The 17,340-nt window shown below is 52.4% G+C and overlaps 2 protein-coding genes across 4 annotated transcripts; one reads left to right on the top strand and one right to left on the bottom strand.

Annotated features, from left to right (window-relative positions):
* Positions 1 to 159: 159 nt before the first annotated feature.
* LOC109745834 (3-hydroxyisobutyryl-CoA hydrolase-like protein 3, mitochondrial) lies at positions 160 to 15,464 on the top strand. Of its 3 annotated transcripts, XM_020304944.4 has the most exons (11): positions 160 to 451; positions 1,396 to 1,497; positions 1,650 to 1,694; positions 1,937 to 1,989; positions 3,305 to 3,439; positions 3,540 to 3,636; positions 4,238 to 4,367; positions 11,538 to 11,716; positions 12,085 to 12,212; positions 12,290 to 12,391; positions 15,225 to 15,464. In XM_020304944.4, the coding sequence occupies exons 1-11, from the start codon at positions 244 to 246 to the stop codon at positions 15,321 to 15,323; spliced, it is 1,278 nt and encodes a 425-aa protein (XP_020160533.1). In that variant the 5' UTR covers positions 160 to 243; the 3' UTR covers positions 15,324 to 15,464. The 3 variants fall into 3 exon arrangements, with proteins under 3 accessions (XP_020160533.1, XP_020160531.1, XP_020160530.1); XM_020304942.4 differs by lacking the exon at positions 1,650 to 1,694; XM_020304941.4 differs by lacking the exon at positions 1,937 to 1,989 and having other exon boundaries at positions 1,650 to 1,714.
* On the bottom strand, positions 7,171 to 8,260 carry LOC141027625 (uncharacterized). The gene has a single exon (XM_073504711.1). It carries the CDS (start codon positions 8,047 to 8,049, stop codon positions 7,201 to 7,203), a length of 849 nt encoding a protein of 282 aa, XP_073360812.1. The 5' UTR covers positions 8,050 to 8,260; the 3' UTR covers positions 7,171 to 7,200.
* Positions 15,465 to 17,340: the final 1,876 nt, after the last annotated feature.

The raw sequence follows: 17,340 nt of genomic DNA, 5'->3' as shown, positions 1-17,340 counted from the left end.
CAACAAGATGGTGGTCACAGAATTAAATTAACAGTCCTTCAAAATTAGCTAGCAAATAGCGATTCACTGGGAGAAAAGAAAGCAATGAGCGAAAGGGAAAATCGCCAACAGAGAACAACAGCGCAGCAAAGCGCGCATATGCTTCTGAGTAGTTCCTATCCTAAGATACGAACCAATGGAGGCATCATTGTCGTGTACTCGTGTCCACCTGTCGCCCAGCACTTCACCTTCAGTCACGTCGCTATGCGAGCTCTGCTCTCTCGCATCCCGATCTCCCCTGCTGCTTTCTTCTCCTCCTCATCCCAAACCCTAGCCCCCCTCCGCCTCGGCCACCGCTTCGTCGCCATGGCCGCCGCCGCCGCGGAGGAGTTCGTGAAGGGTCGCGTCTTCCCCAACGGCGTCGCGGTCATCACCCTCGACCGCCCCAAGGCCCTCAACGCCATGAACCTCGGTGCGGATCGCCCTCCTCCTCTTTCGGCTGATCGGTTGCGCCGGCGTGCCTTGCGGCGTGATTTTGGCAGGAGCCCCTTGATTTACTCGCGCGACCCCCCCTGGTTTGCTAGGTTGCGGATGATTAGGTGAAATTCGCGTTGCGCTGCGTTCAGTGTAGTTTTTTAAGTAGTGTTTAGCGGGATTTCAGTTCGGCTTGTACATCCGAAGTAGTGAGTGACTAGACATCTAGTACTGAATAAATTCGCTGCTAAATACTCCACCTACAGTGACAACACCAGATGCTGCCATTAATTTCACATGACAGTATGGCAGCACCAGCATGTGTATCTTTTGGGCAATCATGGAGTCCATTGATCTGGCTGGCCACTCGAAGCTGGCATGCTCACATAGTAGGCCCACACAAAGATGTCACACATGTGCCTCGTTTCTTGCTGCACAGCGATCGTGTGGCAGTTGATGGCGGGAGTACATGCTTGGTTCAGGCGGGAGATGTCTTCTGTTTGCCAAGTGATGGAACCAGGAAACATGAACACCGGGGGGCATATGATTGATAGTATTGATGAGAGGGATTCTAATATTAGAAAATCTCTTGAAGTCCTACGAAAAATATGGTTCCTGCTGTGTGAACTTGATGTCCAAATTAAGATGGTTTGGTGCAACATGTGTATATTGAGCTGCTGCGAAGGGCAATTTACTACTCCCTTGTTAGGAAATACTCCCTCCGTCCCAAAACAAGTGAAAGTTGAGACACTTATTTTGGGACGGAAATGGCGTCCTAGAGGTGTTTTGTCATTAAGTAAAATGTTATGTTTTACACGAACTAACTGCCTTGTGCGACACCTAATGGGCCTACCCCATTTACATCTCCCCCCTCCCCCATAGAATGTTTGTTTGATACCTGATTGAGCTCCACTCACATAGTTGTTACCTCAAATGGTGCAGAAATGGACCTTAGGTACAAGACATTTCTTGATGACTGGGAAACAAATCCAAACGTGAAGTGCATTCTTGTGGAAAGCAGTTCTCCGCGTGCCTTCTCAGCTGGTATTTATTTTCTTCATTTTGCCCCCCCCCCCCCCCCCCCCCCCTCTTCTACGTGGTGAATAAGATATGCCTTGAACATTGAACATGCTGTATTGCCTTTTTGTGTCCGGAGCATTGGATATGTTTTCAAATATGATTCATGGCCAATGCAGGGATGGATATTAAGGGCGTTGCAGCGGAAATTCAAAAGGACAAGAGCACATCACTTGTGCAAAAGGTTTTTCATTTTTAGAACTGATGGTTCTTTTATTATTATTATTTTTTTGTTCAAAAATGTACTCCCTCCGTCCCATAATATAAGAGCGTTTTTTATACTACGCTAGTGTAAAAAACGCTCTTATATTATGGGACGGAGGGAGTATGTGGCATCAGTATGTTGTTGTATATAGCATTGCTTAAATTTGCACAAATAGTGACTGCTGCTTAGTGTAAACTGCAGGTGGGGATGTGAAGAGACTTGCTATTGATTGCACTATGCCAGAGATAATAGAGGTCTACTAGCAATAAGACCTTGTTTGTATCCGAGAAATGAGTTGCACTGTTATAAAATACATAGTTGAGATTGTACTCCAATCTGAAGGAACAATTGAAAAACCTGAATTTCGCAGCCAACTTCAAACTAATGTAATAATTCAAATGATTCTGCAACACTATGAATTATAATTCAATATCTCACTCATTGATGCATCTAAACATTGTAACATTTACTTAATTGTTGACTGTGAACCACTAATGGTGCCATATAGCGGAACATATGAATTCAGTGCCCTGTTAAGTTGGAAGGATTGATATATAATGTCCATGAGTACAATTCCAAACAAAATATCAACTCCAACGGTTACCCCATTTCTGGGATATAAAAGACTAGAAAGCGATGTTGTATATCACATCAACAGTAAAAAACGAGATATTGTCATTCCATTGGTTGATTTTCATAGCATGAAAAGGAAAAAGACAAATCCGAGTTACAAGCATTATATTGATTGATTCCAATTACATGGGAAATGAAAGTTTATAACGAGCTATAGTTTTCCTGTACTGATATTTATGCTTTTTGTTATCTCTGAAGTTATGGAATGTGCATATTTTAAAGAGGGTTTATATATCACCCGCAAGTCACTACTCACTATCTATTCTTGTAACACTATCTGCTTCTTTTACCCACTCTCCATCTAACATTACGATACCAATATAATCAGGACCAGTTCTCTAGAATCGTACAATACACCTATTTATTCATATTACTAAGACTTTGTAATTCTTAGCTGATTTTGTAACTGGTACGCTGCTGAGAAGCACCCTCCATATATTATTGTTGAATAACGAATGTTTAATAGATACAAATCTGCTTGTCTTACTAGCACCTTGTGCTCCTTGCTGTGTTTCCTTCTTGTAGCATTGGTATTTGCTAAATGCGAATATTGCGCAGTGCTAAGGTTTTGTATGCCTAGCTGCTCCTTGCTGTGTTTCCCAGTATAAAGTAATGTTTAATATCATAGTTAAAAAAGGCGCGCCTAAGCAGGCGCTTAAGTGCGCCTAGGCTTAGGCGATAGCAAAATGCCTAGGGCATAACTGCGCATAATTGTGCAGAAGTGTGCGCTTTGGTTAGAAAAGCGTAAGTCGGTGGCAAAACGCATAATTAACTCCTAGCGCTTTTTTGAACTATGATCAATACACATAATTCTGCATGCACTAACCTTAGCTTCTGTTCCTTGGTGTCTCTTCTGTATTGCATTGTTAAATGAAAATAGCCGAATGTATATTTTTATCATTTGCATCACTAAAGAGATACATTGTTCCTTTTCAGGTCTTCACAGCTGAGTACTCTTTGATTTGCAAGATACATGAGTATGCAAAACCTTATATATGCTTGATGGATGGTGTGACCATGGGGTTTGGAATTGGATTGTCTGGACATGGGCGCTACCGCATTATTACGGAGGCAATTGTTTTCAACTCAATTTTCCCTTTATTAATGAGGTCTACTTTCAACTTCTGCATTATAAAGACTGATCATGCTTTTCAATGTGCTACTATTACAGAGAACACTGCTGGCCATGCCGGAAAATGGTATTGGCTTGTTCCCAGATGTTGGCTTTGCTTACATCGGTGCAAAAGCGCCAGGAGGGGGTGCAGTCGGTATGCTTCTGTATCCCTCTTCCTCCCTCTAGTTTATCAATTTGTAGGTGGTATCTTCTGCTACTAATTTCTCTATGATCATATAACCGTCATGTTTCCAACTTGATATCATGTATTGCAACGCTAGCTAGTTTTACAGTAGTCAGAACCATACCCTCCCTCCCTACATCATGCACTCCTATGTGTCTTGATATCCACACCTCGTTGTGTTTCTCTGTTATCTTACTTTTGCTATCCTTTTATCTCCAGTTCTGTTGTGTGGGTGTCTGGATGATCATTTTTAGTGGAGCATAATCATTTGAATATTTAATACAAGTTCTTTGTTTTCTGTATTCTGGAACGTGCTGGACAGTTCTAAACTCCGAATCTTTCATGCTACTTATGCAATTGTTGTTCAGTTATGGTGAATGGGCTGTATGCCAGATCTTTACTTATGCTACCCTGAGTTGTTCTTTGCACTAATACTGTGACACTGTTGCGTCTTTCTCTGTTCCCAAATGGATAAAGTGTGTTTAATCGTATAGCGTCCTTATTTACTTTCTCCTTTTCACTAACATCTGCTTCTTTCTCTTCGCAAAATAAATAAAAAATCTTCTTTCAGGAGCTTACCTTGGGATGACAGGAAAAAGAATATCTTCACCTGCTGATGCTCTATTCATAGGTCTCGGAACCCATTATGTACCTTCCGGGGACTTGGGTTCACTCAAGGAATCCCTCCTGAGTGCTAACTTGTATGTGTCTAACTTACTTGGCCAAAACATACTTTTTTTTTTGAGAAAACGCAAAAGACTTGCGTTTCTTTGTATTGAAAAGATAGAGTTTGTTACAGCCTCCTAGGAGGAGCGATTACAGACAGCAGTCTAAATCAGTGTACGTCCCATGTTTGTGGTAGGATGGCACGCAGGCCACGGGTTCCCGCTCTTGCCCAGAGCGTAGCTTCATCCTTGATCTGTGCGATCAGCAAGTTGGTCGAAGGGGTCGTGCCGTTGAACACGCAGTCGTTGCGATGCTTCCAGGTCATCCAAGGGATCAGCAGAGTAGCGGTGGTAAGGCCCTTTTTCATTGGCTTGGGCGTGTTCCGGCGCGCCGAGCGCCACCAGTCGGACAGGGATTCCTCGTTGGAGGGCGCGCTGCATGGCAGGCGTAGCCAGGACAGGCTCTCGTGCCACACTTGTCTGGAGAAGGAGCATTCCAGCAGAAGATGCCGGATCGATTCGGGCTCCTGATCACAAAGCGGGCAGCGAGGGGGGTGTGGCAGTCCGCGACGAGCCAGGCGATCAACGCCCCAGGTGAGCGAGCCAAATGAAGAACTTGACACGCGGAGGTGCCCAGCCATTCCAGTTCAGTTTCCATGCAGGGCAGGAGGCCGAGCCTTGGAAAGTGGCGAGGTAGGCGGATTGCGCCGTGTAGTTGCCTGCCGCATTCCACTTCCAATGTAGGCGATCCGGCTCGGCATTGAGCGTTATGTGCTCGAGCGCGTGCCAGGTGGTCAGGTACTGGCCGATCTCTCGGATGCCGAGAGTGCCCTGGATGTCTGATGCCCATTGTTGCGCTTGCAGGCCATCCGCCACGGTCCTGCTCTTGCGGCGATTCTTCGGGATGAGGGCATGAAGTTGTGGTGCTAGTTCCGAGATGGAGCAGCCGTTAAGCCATCGGTCCTCCCAGAACAACGCGCGCTGGCCGTTGCGGAGGATCATGGTGGTGGACGCGAAGAAGAAGGCGCGCTCCGTAGCACTGAATTGGAGGTCGAGGCCAGACCATGCCCGGGTGTCGTTTGTGCGGGCGAACCAAAGCCATCTGGTATGCAGGGCCAGGCCCGTGCGCTCCAGGTCATGCACTCCAAGTCCACCAAGGCGAGTTGGGCGGCAGACGCGTTGCCAGTTGACGTGACAGTGGCTACCGTGCGCCTCTGTGCGGCCCGCCCAGAGGAATCCTCGTTGAATTTTCTCCAGGAGCTTGAGGATCTTCTTTGGCGACGCGAGCACAAGGAGCTGGTGGATAGGGATCGCGCTTAGTACCGATTTGACGAAGGCAAGGTGTCCAGCTTTGTTCATGAGATGCGCCTTCCAAGTGGGGAGTTTTCCAGCAGTTTTGTCGACAAGGGGTTGGAGTTGTGTAGCGGTTGGGCGCCCAAGGGTGAGCGGGATCCCCAGGTAGGTGACATGCATCGCCGCGGTTGGGCAGCCCAGGTTGGCGATGGCCGGGGCAGCCATGTCGCCGTCGCATCTGATCAGTGTGGCTGTGCTCTTCTGGAAGTTCACCCATAGGCCGGACGCCCGGCCAAATAGCTGCAGGATATCCCGGACAGCGAGTGTGTCGCTTGTCGAGGGGTGGCAGAAGAGTATGACATCGTCCGCGTACAGCGAGAGGACGGGAAGCGCTCGGCGGGGGTGCAGTTTTTGCAGCACGTTGAGCTCGGCAGCGCGGCGAAAAAGGCGTCCCAGTGTGTCGACAGCAAGCACGAAGAGCTGTGGCGATACGGGATCACCTTGACGAAGCCCACAGCGGTGCCAGATCGCAGGTCCCGGCGCACCATTGAGGATGACCTTTGTGCTTGCCGACGATAGGAGAATGGCGATCCAGCCAAGGAAACGGGCGCTGAAGCCATACCGACGCAAGACCTCAAAGAGGAATGGCCAGGATACGGAGTCAAACGCCCGCGCGAGGTCCAGCTTCAGGAGAATGCGCGGGGCGCCCAGCTGGTGGAGAAGACGGGCCGATTGTCGGACGAGCACGAAATTGTCGTGTAGGCTTCATCCCGGGATGAATGCGTTCTGAATGGGGCTGACCAGCTCATTCAGTTTGGGTGCTAGGCGGAGGGACATCACCTTTGCGAAAATCTTGGCGACGAGGTGGATTAGGCTGATGGGCCTATAATCGCCCAGCCCGGCTGCATCGGAGCGCTTTGGGATCAGCGTGAGCAATGCTTGGTTCAGGCAACTGAAACCCCGCCCTCGGAGCGCGTAGAGCTGCTGGAATACATGGACGAAGTCCTGCTTGACAACAGGCCAGCAGGAGCGCAGGAATTCTGCGGTGAAGCCGTCCGGGCCGGGCGCTTTGCGCGCCGGCAATTGCTTGACAGCCTGCCAAATCTCCTCTTCGCCAAAGGGGGCGTCCAGGTCATCCAGGTTGGAGGGCGCGATGAGGTCGTCGAGGTTGAGGGCACACTCGCGAGGGTGATCCGTTCCGAGCAGGGAGTCAAAGTGCGCGAATGCCGCGGCGGCCAAGTTAGCTGGATCAGTAAGAATGGCTCCCTCAACCGTCATAGTGTGGATCCTATTCTTCTGCTTGCGGTACGTGCATTGACGATGGAAGAAGGAGGTGTTCGCGTCTCCATCCTTGAGCGATGTAACACGTGCATGTTGGCGCGCGAGGGTGCGCTCGAACGAGGCGAGGCCGAGGTAGGAGAGCTTGACCTGTCTTCGTAGCCAATCCTCATGTGGCGTCAATTGGCGACTCCTGGGTCGTGTCAAACCGCAGCAGCAGCTCGCGTGAGATCGCGAGCTGGTCGCGGATATTGCCCACGGTGCGCGCGCTCCAGCTCGTGAGCTTGCGTGCGGTGGCCTACATGCGTCGCATGATGCGGCGAAACGGGTCCGCGTCGTCCACAGAGTGCCACGCGTCTGCGACCACGTCATGAAATCCCTCGACCCGTGTCCAGTAGTCCTCGAAGTGGAAGCGCCGGCGTGCTGGGGGTAGGGGCGAGTAGTCGAGGAGGAGGGGGCTGTGGTCAGATATGACCGAAGCCAAACAACGTAGGTGACACTCGCCATGCTGCTCTTCCCAATCCGCGGTGCATAGGACGCGATCAAGGTGAACCAGAGTTGGCGGGGTCTGCTCGTTCGACCAAGTGTAGCGCCGGCCGTTTAGGTATATCTCCTTGAGAGCAAGGTCGTTGATGACCCGTCGGAAGCGCCCCATCATGCGGCGGTTGAGGTTTCCGTTGTTCTTGTCCTCATCGCGATAGATCAGGTTGAAATCACCGCAAAGCATCCATGGGCCAGCACAGTTGGCTCGGACATCACGTATTTCCTGGAGGAACGCGATCTTGTCGTTGTCATGCTGCGGCCCATAGACGATAGTGAGCCACCAGGGGTTGGCGCCGTGGGGGGGCGTCACCAGGGCGGATAGCGTGTTTGTGGTGAGCGAGGGGTTGCTGATCATCACCAAGCCGCGCTTCCAGGCCAGCAGAATACCGCCGCGGGTGCCGATCGCAGGCAAGTACGCGTAGTCGTCGAAGTCCGAGCCAAGTGTCTCGAGGACAGTGGACAAGCCGATCAACTCCATTTTAGTTTCCTGGAGGCAGACAACAGATGCGTTCGTGGATACAATGAGCGACCGGATTGCGGTGCGCCGGGCGCGAGCGTTGAGGCCGCGCACATTCCATACAATGATCTTCGGGGCGTGATCCATGAAAACATGGTCGACAAGGGAGGAGCAGGGCACGCGCTCAGACCTCGATCGGGCTGCCGTTGATCACCGTGGTGATCGGCGCCGTTGATGGGTCAGCGGGGAGCTCGCGACCGACCAGGGCAGCGATGGCTGCAAGGACTGTCTTGGGGATCGGCGCGGCGAACAGGTTGTCGTAGGCCTTCATTGCTTCCGGTGTGATTGGCTCGTCAACACCAACGATGCCCAGAGTGCGCAGCAGCTGAACCTGCGCGCGACGTTCGGCAGCCTTGGACTTTGCTATGGTCGCAGATCACCCACGTCGTGGCGGCGCGAAGTTGAGAGGCTGCCTGCGTTGCTTGCGGCCTGGGGCGGGAAGGACAGGATTGAGCTGTCGGGTGGCCGCGGCAAGGAAGTCGCCCAAGGTCCAGTTGCCCGTCGTGGTAGTGCTCGGCCGGCAGCGGCATAGCGTGACTGGAGGTGAGGCGAAGCGGGTCGCGCACCGAACGGCTGGTGTGGGCGGTGCGGGGCGCACATCCTCGATGGCCGGGCCGGTGGTAGCCGTATCCAGGAGGGGAGGTGGCCTGGGCAGGATCTGCATGGGATCATGGGCCGTCGAAGTGGCAGCGACTGGGAGGCCCATCACATCCGCGCCAGGAGCCTGCAAAGGATTGTCGTGGCCTTGGGTGCGCTCTGGCGCAGTGGTGTGGGCTTGCCGCATCTCTTCCTGCATATCGCCCCGCGCAGCGTCGATACGGTCCGGGGATCAGTCCTCGTCAGGGGCGGTAGTAACTGACGTAGACAAAGCAGCGCTTTGCCCCGACAGCAGGTCAGCAGCAGCATCAGCCTCTGGAGCGGATAAGGGTGGGCGCACTTCTGGTTGTGAGTCGGGGACCTCGCTGCATGAGGATATGCTGTCGGGATCCCTAGGCGCGCAGCGATTGGTGGAGGGCGGTCCTGAATCAGCTGCGGCGCTCGTCTGGGTGCATGGCGACAGGAGGGGCGTGGTCGTGGCGGGTTCGACCTCTCTGGTGGGAGGGCCCGGCACCAGCGTCAGGGAGCCAGTTGGTGAAGCGACGTGCGCGTCCGTCCGTTGGGGTGATCTTGTCGGGCTGGGATCCACAGCCGTGGCGGGTCCGGCCTCTGGGGTGGGAGGGCGCGGCACCAGTGCTAGGGAGCCAGCTGGCGAAGCGACGTGTGCGTCGGCCCGTAGGGGTGATCTTGTCGGCCTGGGATCAGCAGCCGCAGCAGCTTTGGCAATCGCAGCCGCAATCCTTGCACGCTTTTTCTTTCCTCCCCTCTTTCCTCTTTTGGCTTTGTGACGAGGGTGTCGGGCGTCGTCCAGGGAGGTGGGCCAGGCGTCCATGCGCCGGGTTGACTGTACGGGCGGCGGCGTTTGAGCGCGCACGGCGGTGCACGCCCCGGACCAGTGATCGGCGACGGCAAGGCCGTCAGCGCGGTGCTGGCCACGGGGGTGCGCCCAACCGCCGGCATCCACAGCCATGCCGTCGGCACGTCCCTCCGGAGCTGCGGCAGTACGGCGGCGCGGGTGAGCTGTCACCATCAGCGCCGTCACCATCAGCCGCATGCCCGTCCCCCTCCCCATCGGGCGAGCTGCAGGACCGGTGGGGGCGCGAGCTCGGTCGACGTCGGAGCGAACGAGGGCGATGGCGATGGGGTACGTGAGAGTGGTGACCGTAGGAGCGGAGGAGGCGGTGCATCCCGGAGTGACCTCGACAATCTCCAGCGTGGCGGCGCGGCGGATGCCGGCGGGGTCGTGCGCGCGTCCGGAGAGGCGGAACGTGGCCAGGTCGGCGCGGGAGCGCGTCTGCGGGTGGAGGCGCTCGACCCAGACGCTGGTCCCGAGGATGTGCTCCGCCGTCGCTAAATGCCAGGCCTGGGCGGGGATGCCGCGGAGCTCGAGCTCGACGCGGTGTTCGAACCCACCGGAGCCGGCATGGGCAAGCTTGCACCATGGGCGTAGCGACAGCGAAAAGCGCGGGCATCGGATGTAGTGGTCGCCCTTCATGCGGTCCTTGGAGGCGCGGGAGCCGAAGATGATCAGGAAATCTTCAGGCTTGTGGAGGTGGGTGGTGAAGTCGCCGTCTTCGAAGCCGAACGTGGTGCACAGGAGCGCAGCGACATCGTCGGCGGACACCTGGGGCCGAGTACCAGTGATGGTGGCCACCATCGCCCGGCTGAGCACCTCCTCTGCCTTCTCCATCTCAACGGAGCGCGACATGATGATGCGCGCTGGCTCAGCGGCGCTCATGTGCGCGACCGGAGCGGGGGCAGGTAGCTGGGGCGCGACGTGCACAACCGGAGCAGGGGGCGGCGTCGGGGGCGCGGCAGTCCGCGGGGCGGCGGGTGGGTCGCGGCCAGCGCGGTGTGCGGCCGTCCGTGGGGCGGCGGGTGGGGCGCGACCGGTGCGGCGGTGGAAGTCGTCGCAACCACGGAAGTCGTGGCCGGAGATGAGGCACCGCCTGCAGCAAATGTCGTTGGTGCAGTCGCGGACGCGGTGGCGGGGGTCGAGGCAGCGGAAGCAGAGCCCAGCGAGCTCCTCGGGGGATGGGCTGCGTTGGCGCCGCGGCGACGGCCTCAACTCAGGCTCACGGCGAGGCCGACGTCGGTTCCTGCGGCGCGGCTGCTGGTAGCCGTTGGCGTCCACCCTGGCTCCATACGAGACGCGATGAACCTCCGAGCGGGGCCCGAGGCGGGCGGAGGCAGGCAGCCTAGGGGCCGCCGGCGCGGGGACGCTGGGCGCCGGCGCGGGAGCCGGCGGTGGTGTGCGAGCGACGTCCCGGTAGGAGCGGGAGGGAGCCGCGCTATCAGACCCAGAGTCAGACCAGCGGCTGTCCCCGGAGGAGACGCGCTCGCCGGAGAGGGAGTGGGTGGGGGAGGGGGGCGCCATAGCAGGGCGAGGGAGGAGGGCTACCGGCGTGGAGTCGACGGCGGCGGGGCTGGTGGGGAGGAGAGCTAGGGGAGCGGGAGGGGCGCCATCCGCATCATTGAAATCATTCTAGTTACCAATTTCGGCCAAAACATACTGAACACTAATATTCAACTTTAGTAACTATCTATATTTTATACTCCCTCTGTTCCTAAATATAAGTCTTTTTAGAGATTTCAATAAAGACTACATACGGATGTATATAGACATATTTTAGAGTGTAGATTCACTCATTTTGCTCCTTATGTAGTCCGCATTGGAATCTGTAAAAAGACTTATATTTAGGAACGGAGGGAGTAGTTCTCTGCTATGTATTACTCCCTCTGTTCACAAATATAAGATGTCTTGGATATTTCAGTATGAACTACATACAGACTGAAATGAGTGAACAAACACACTAAAACGTGTCTATATACATCTGATTCACAAAAAAAGTTAGAACATCTTATATTTGTGAACGGAGGGAGTAGTATCTTAGATTCATGACATAGCAAGTGCTTGCAATATTTCTATACTATTTTAGTAGTATCTTGACATTGTGGTTCTCTCTGTCTTATTGCAGCACTGCTGATCCTCACAAAGATGTTGAGTCACTCCTGACTGGGTACAAGAAGGAGCCTGAGTCGGTGCCCCAATTAGAAAAGCTTTTACCGGATATCGTTTCTTCTTTTGGTCCTGATAAATCAGCTACTGAATCTGTGGAAGAGCTAAAGAAGCGTACTCAAAGTGGTGATGCCACAGGTAATCTTCTTTAAGCGTTCTCTTTCAAGGCAGCAACACTGATATAGTGAAAACATTGCCAACTACTTTTATTTGAAAATGGCCTGTTCTACTCCCTCCGTTCCTAAATATAAGTCTTTTTAGACATTTCAAATAGACTACAACATACGGATGTATGTAGACATATTTTAGAGTATAGATTCACTCACTTTGCTCCGTATGTAGTCACTTGTTGGAATCTCTAAAAAGACTTATATTTGGGAACGGAGGGAAGAATTAAATCTACTGCAGTACTGACTAGAGAAGAGTGAATGCATTTCCGTATATGAGCCTGGGCACCGAGTTGGATTTCTGTATATGTAAATTGTTCTTTATTTTGTCGGCTGCAGTGTCAGAATGGGCCAATGATGCTTTAGCAGGACTTAAGAAAGGTGCTCCGTTTTCTCTTTGTTTAACACAGAAACATTTCTCTCGAGTTGCATCATCATATGGGAACAATGAAAATTATCTATCTAAGGTAGTCTCCTGTATCCTGTACCACTTAACATTTCTATTTCCTTCAGTTTTCCTTATTCTGTTGTTTGGCACATTCAGTTGGCTGGTGTTATGAAATTGGAGTACCGTATTGCCTTGAGATCGTCGGTTCGAAATGATTTTGCTGAAGGCGTACGCGCTGTCTTAGTTGACAAGGACCAGGCAAGTCATATGGTTTTATTTTTCAATCTCAAAATTTTAATTTGTTTTGTCCAAAAGGGTTCTTATTTTCACTAGAGGCAGATACGCATATTGTTAGATGTGTGGGGTACATGTGTTTCATGGACTTCCACCTATGATCAATGCTGTAAGCCTATAGGGGGTCCAACCAGTTAGAACGTTTTCCTTTCCACTATCAACTTTTGGACCATAAGTTCTACAAATCGTAAGTTCAAAGTTGACATAAGCTTAAACCTACCTGATGGGTTGTACTGGCATTATTAGCACTCAAGTATGCTTTACTCCGCATGCCAGTTTCAACAAACAAGACAGCTAAGACTTGTTCAGCTTGTAAAAGGCCAGGAGCTACTTCCCCTGATTTTGGCTCAGCTGTTGCTTGTGCATAAGCCTGTTTTTGGCTAACCGCACAAAACCATAGGGCCGTGCTGGCCCATGCCCATACATGGTTTTTATACCATTAGCAAAGATGGGTGCATACCATGAACATCCAGTGGTTTTATATGCCTTTATCAGCCTCCCCTTCTGCAAAAGCCCACCGAAGCAAAGATTGAGCCAAGGTGGCCTTGTGTCATAACCTACGTGAGCCTAAAAATGTGGCCTAAGCCTCCCTGGGTATTATGGCCTATGCTTATTAGAGCCTAAAAATGCGTTCTTCCCATGCCCTTACAGAGGCTAAAAAGCATGTTCCCCATAGCTTGTTCCTCTCCAAATATGACCCAATTCACTGAATTTGACTTAATTAACTATATAAATCACCTGAATTGTGACTACATTTTTATAATCATTGGGCATATAGATAGAGAAGGACAGGCCTGGGCAGTGGTGAAGTACTGTCCACTTGTGCCAAGAGGTCTTGGTTTTGACGCAGCCTCTCTGCCCACTTGTGCCAAGAGGTCTTGGTTTCGACGCAGCCTCTCTGCATTGCATTGTGCAGGGGTAAGGCTTGCCTCGTGTAATCCTTGCCCAGACCAGGCTGACGCGGATCTGACGCGGGCGCGGGATGAGCGCGGCCGGCGCCCCCAGCGAGGATCTGCTTTGTGGCGGCGCCGGTGCGCGAGGAGGGTTGGCGACACGGCGGTGAGGGGCTCCAAGCCCGATCTGAGTTTGGGCGGTCCTGCGCCCAGATCTCGATGGCCGGTGGCGCCTGGATAGGGGAGGCGGGAGCGGTGGCCCGGTGGATGCTGGTGGGTTCCCCCTTGCAAGCGTGTGCACGTCCAGCTCCTGGAGCAGGGGCGCCTTCCAGCCTGTTGGTGATAGAGGAAGCTCGGGCAGACCAGATCCAGCACGGACGTCCGGTCCTTGCGCGCGGCGGCGCGAGCATGTTAAGTTTTGGCTTGGTTTTTGCTCTGTTTCGGCGCGCGGCAGTGCGGGCCGGTCAACTATGGTTCTACTTCGGTCTTTCCTGTGCGATGCGGCGCGAATTCTCGCCCAGATCTGCGCACGGAGCCGGAGGATGGCCGGAGTCGATTTGGTTCGCCCAGGTCCTGCGAGCGGCGGTGCGGACCGGTCAGGTTGGCGTGTGCTCGCCTAGGTCCTGCGTGCGGCGGCGACTATCCCGTGTCTGGTAGTGTGTGCTTGTCCTTGTTCTGCCTGGTGGTGATGGGTTGGTCTCGGATTCTGGATGGTTGGCAGAAGGCTTGGCTCCGGATGAAAATCCTGCATCGACCTCGTCGGTGCCGACGGTAACGGCATTTATGGATGTCGTCTTCTTCCTTGGAGGTGCCGCCGTGGAGCTCATTGCTCTTCCTGCCTCATGGCTGAGGTCGCCGGGTGAAAACCTAAGATCTGGCGGAGCCAGATCGGATGACGGTGGTGTTCTCGATACCACTTCCTTCTTGGAGGCGTCATCTTGGAGGCCTCGACGATGGATTCCGATGGTGTGCACGGTTGCTGGCGGATCTTGGGTTTGTGTTGGTGTCGGCGGGTGTCCATTTTCTTTCTTTTCTTTCTGCACCGGCCCTTTTGCTGTGCTTTCCTCCTTTGGAGGTGTTCTTGTTACTCCCCTTCTGATCAATGAATTTGGCAAGCTTTGCCAACATTCAAAAAAAAAAAAAAATCCTTGCCCAGACCCCACCTGGTGGGAGTTATAGTTAATTAAGGCTTGCCTCGTGTAATCCTTGCCCAGACCCCACCTGGTGGGAGTTTCTAGCACTGGGTCTGTCCTTTTCCCCTTTTTTGGCATACAGATAGCTGTAGACCCCTGGTCTGTTATGCAATGGCAATATTTTAAAGTAGGAACTGCAATGACTGCTCTCTCCACATATAAATTGAAATTTGTCTTAAATCCCATAATGTAGGATAGCTTGTACCTAATCTTGTTCTTCTATTTAAGCTTTGAGATAGTCTATTAACTTTTTGGAACATTAAATCAGAAATAATAAACTAATTAGACCCTGGTGTCATCTATGTATTGCAAAGTTGGGCAAAAAAGTCTATTTTACATTAAACTATAATGCACCTTGGACCGCTGTCTGTTTATCTTGCAAGATTAGGTAGAGAGCTCATGTTCAAGCTAGCAACCAAAATACTACCTCCATCCAAAATTACTTGTCGCTCAAATGGATGTATCTAGACGTATTTTAATACTAGATACACCCATTTGAACGACAAGTAATTCTGGAGGGAGGGAGTATAAGGCACAGCGGCACACATTACATGCATACATTTTGTGCATTTTATCATGGTGTGACGACGTCATTTACATATTCATGCTGGGGAGGGTTATCTAAAATCTAATGTGATAGTGGTTCATTTAACCTAAAGGGATCAGTAGCATACCCCTAATCATTCCATTGAATCGTCTCATCACTTGCAGAATCCAAAATGGAGTCCAGCAACTCTGGAAGAGGTAAACATGGATGAGGTCGAATCAGTGTTTGAACCATTAGCTGCCGATGCTGAGTTGAATGTGTGATTTTCTGTAGCAGCCCAGAATGCTGTGACCACCTGAACACCCTTTGTCCTTCCGATGATGTAATAGGAAATTACTACAAACCTACACACGGCTATCCATTGAGCCAATAAATTTGCCTGGAGTGCATCGTCTGAAAACAAAGTTTGATTATCAGCATTTGATGCAGCGGTTTATTTGATGGAGCTGGAGCACATAGATTCAGGTTCAGGGTTTTACTTCTGCAGTGCGACTGGGTAGTGCGTCATACCATATGGCGTACTACTTGAGAAAACAATGAATCCCACCGGAACAACACTGGGACTGGAAAAACATGGTCCGGCGAGCAGATTCTAACAGGCGTATACATGTATCTAGTAGAACTGACGTATCCACACTCTAAAACTCTTATTTGAGAGCTTGGTAATGGGGGAGACTGACGAAACTGCCTGGCGACGGGAAGATACCCGGCATTTCGTTTTCAGCCCTTAATTAGCCCGCTATCTGTTATGGTAAACAGTTTGTCCCCACCATCTTTGGACGGGCGCCTTTCCATATTTATGTTGGTATATAACCCAGATGGTCGTCGACTTCATGAATTTTCTTGGTGGGTGGCTTCTTTCCGTGGGTCAAGGCAGATATTCCGTACATACAAGCAGGCAGCGGCGCCGTGTGCCCTGCGGGCGGGCGATAAGGCCGGTGATGGATCCAGTGTTTTGCCAGAGACAAAACAATAGGACCTTCCATTTCAGCATGACCACACCCCAATCCAGGCATCCAGCATCCTGATAAGGCGACGGACGGCGAGCCGACGAGGCATCGCATGATGTGCGCGTAAAGCATGGCCAACTTGCCGCTGCCAATGGGCACCGGGACTGACAGCGACGCCGTCGCGTCGGCGCTCTCGACGGATATTATACCTCCCGTCTCGTCGCGTCACCGCCTCACCGGACGGACGACGACCAGCCCTATCAATTCAGAGGCAAGCGTAAAGGAGACGCGGGGTCCGGTCTTCATCCTCGCGGATCCTGCTTAATGGCGTGCCCGGCCCCCTCATTATGCATGGCCGTGGCTTCCGCCAAGGAGACCCAATCTCTCCGCTGTTGTTCGTCCTCGCCATTGACCCCCTACAGCAGATCCTCGACATTGCCACCAGGCGCGGGTTGTTGCACAAGTTTAAGGGGCGTCGTGCAATTTTTCGCACCTCCCTTTATGCTGATGATGCGGCCGTCTTCATGGCCCCGGTCAAGCAGGACATTGATAACTTCGCCCTCATCCTGAATCACTTTGGGAAGGTTACAGGTTTATGTACAAACTTTCAAAAGAGCTTAGTTGTTCCTATCCGGTGCGGGAACGTAAACTTGGATGAGACCCTCTCCGCGCTTCCCGCTGCTCGGACCTCCTTCCCCGTCAAGTATTTGGGGCTGCCACTGTCAATCCGCCACCTGAAGGCGGCGGACTTTCAATTCCTTGAAGACAAGGTGGCTGCCAGGCTGGTGCCGTGGGATGGGCAAAATATTACCTCCATTGGGCGTGGAGCTCTTGTCAAATCTGTCCTCACCTCCCAGGTGATCTACCACATCATCGCTCTCAAACCGCCGGTGAGTACACTATGTAATATTACCAAGATTGAGAGGGCGTTTTTATGGGCTGGCACAAACAAGGTAACAGGGGCGAAATGCAAGGTCAGCTGGAATTTGGTTTGCAGACCGACTGAGTTGGGAGGTTTGGGGATCCTTGATCTTATCAAATTCGCGAGAGCTCTCAGATTGAGATGGTTGTGGTTTGAATGGGCGGAGCCCTCCAAGATGTGGGTGGGCATGGCCAACCCTTGTGATATTCTGGACCGAGATCTCTTCTATGCATCTTCGTACATCACCATAGGCAACGGGGCGCGCGCTCCTTTCTGGGATTCCCCTTGGGTTGATGGGGATAAGCCCGCCAACATCGCCCCTCTCATCTTCGAGGCGTCCAAACGCAAGAATTGGACTGTTAGGGAGGCCATGCATGAGGACAAATGGCTATCGTCAATTAAGCTTCC

Source organism: Aegilops tauschii, chromosome 7, assembly GCF_002575655.3.
Source record: "Aegilops tauschii subsp. strangulata cultivar AL8/78 chromosome 7, Aet v6.0, whole genome shotgun sequence".
Taxonomy (NCBI): domain Eukaryota; kingdom Viridiplantae; phylum Streptophyta; class Magnoliopsida; order Poales; family Poaceae; genus Aegilops; species Aegilops tauschii.
Note: the sequence above shows the minus strand (reverse complement) of the source record. Positions and strands in the feature narration are given on the sequence as shown.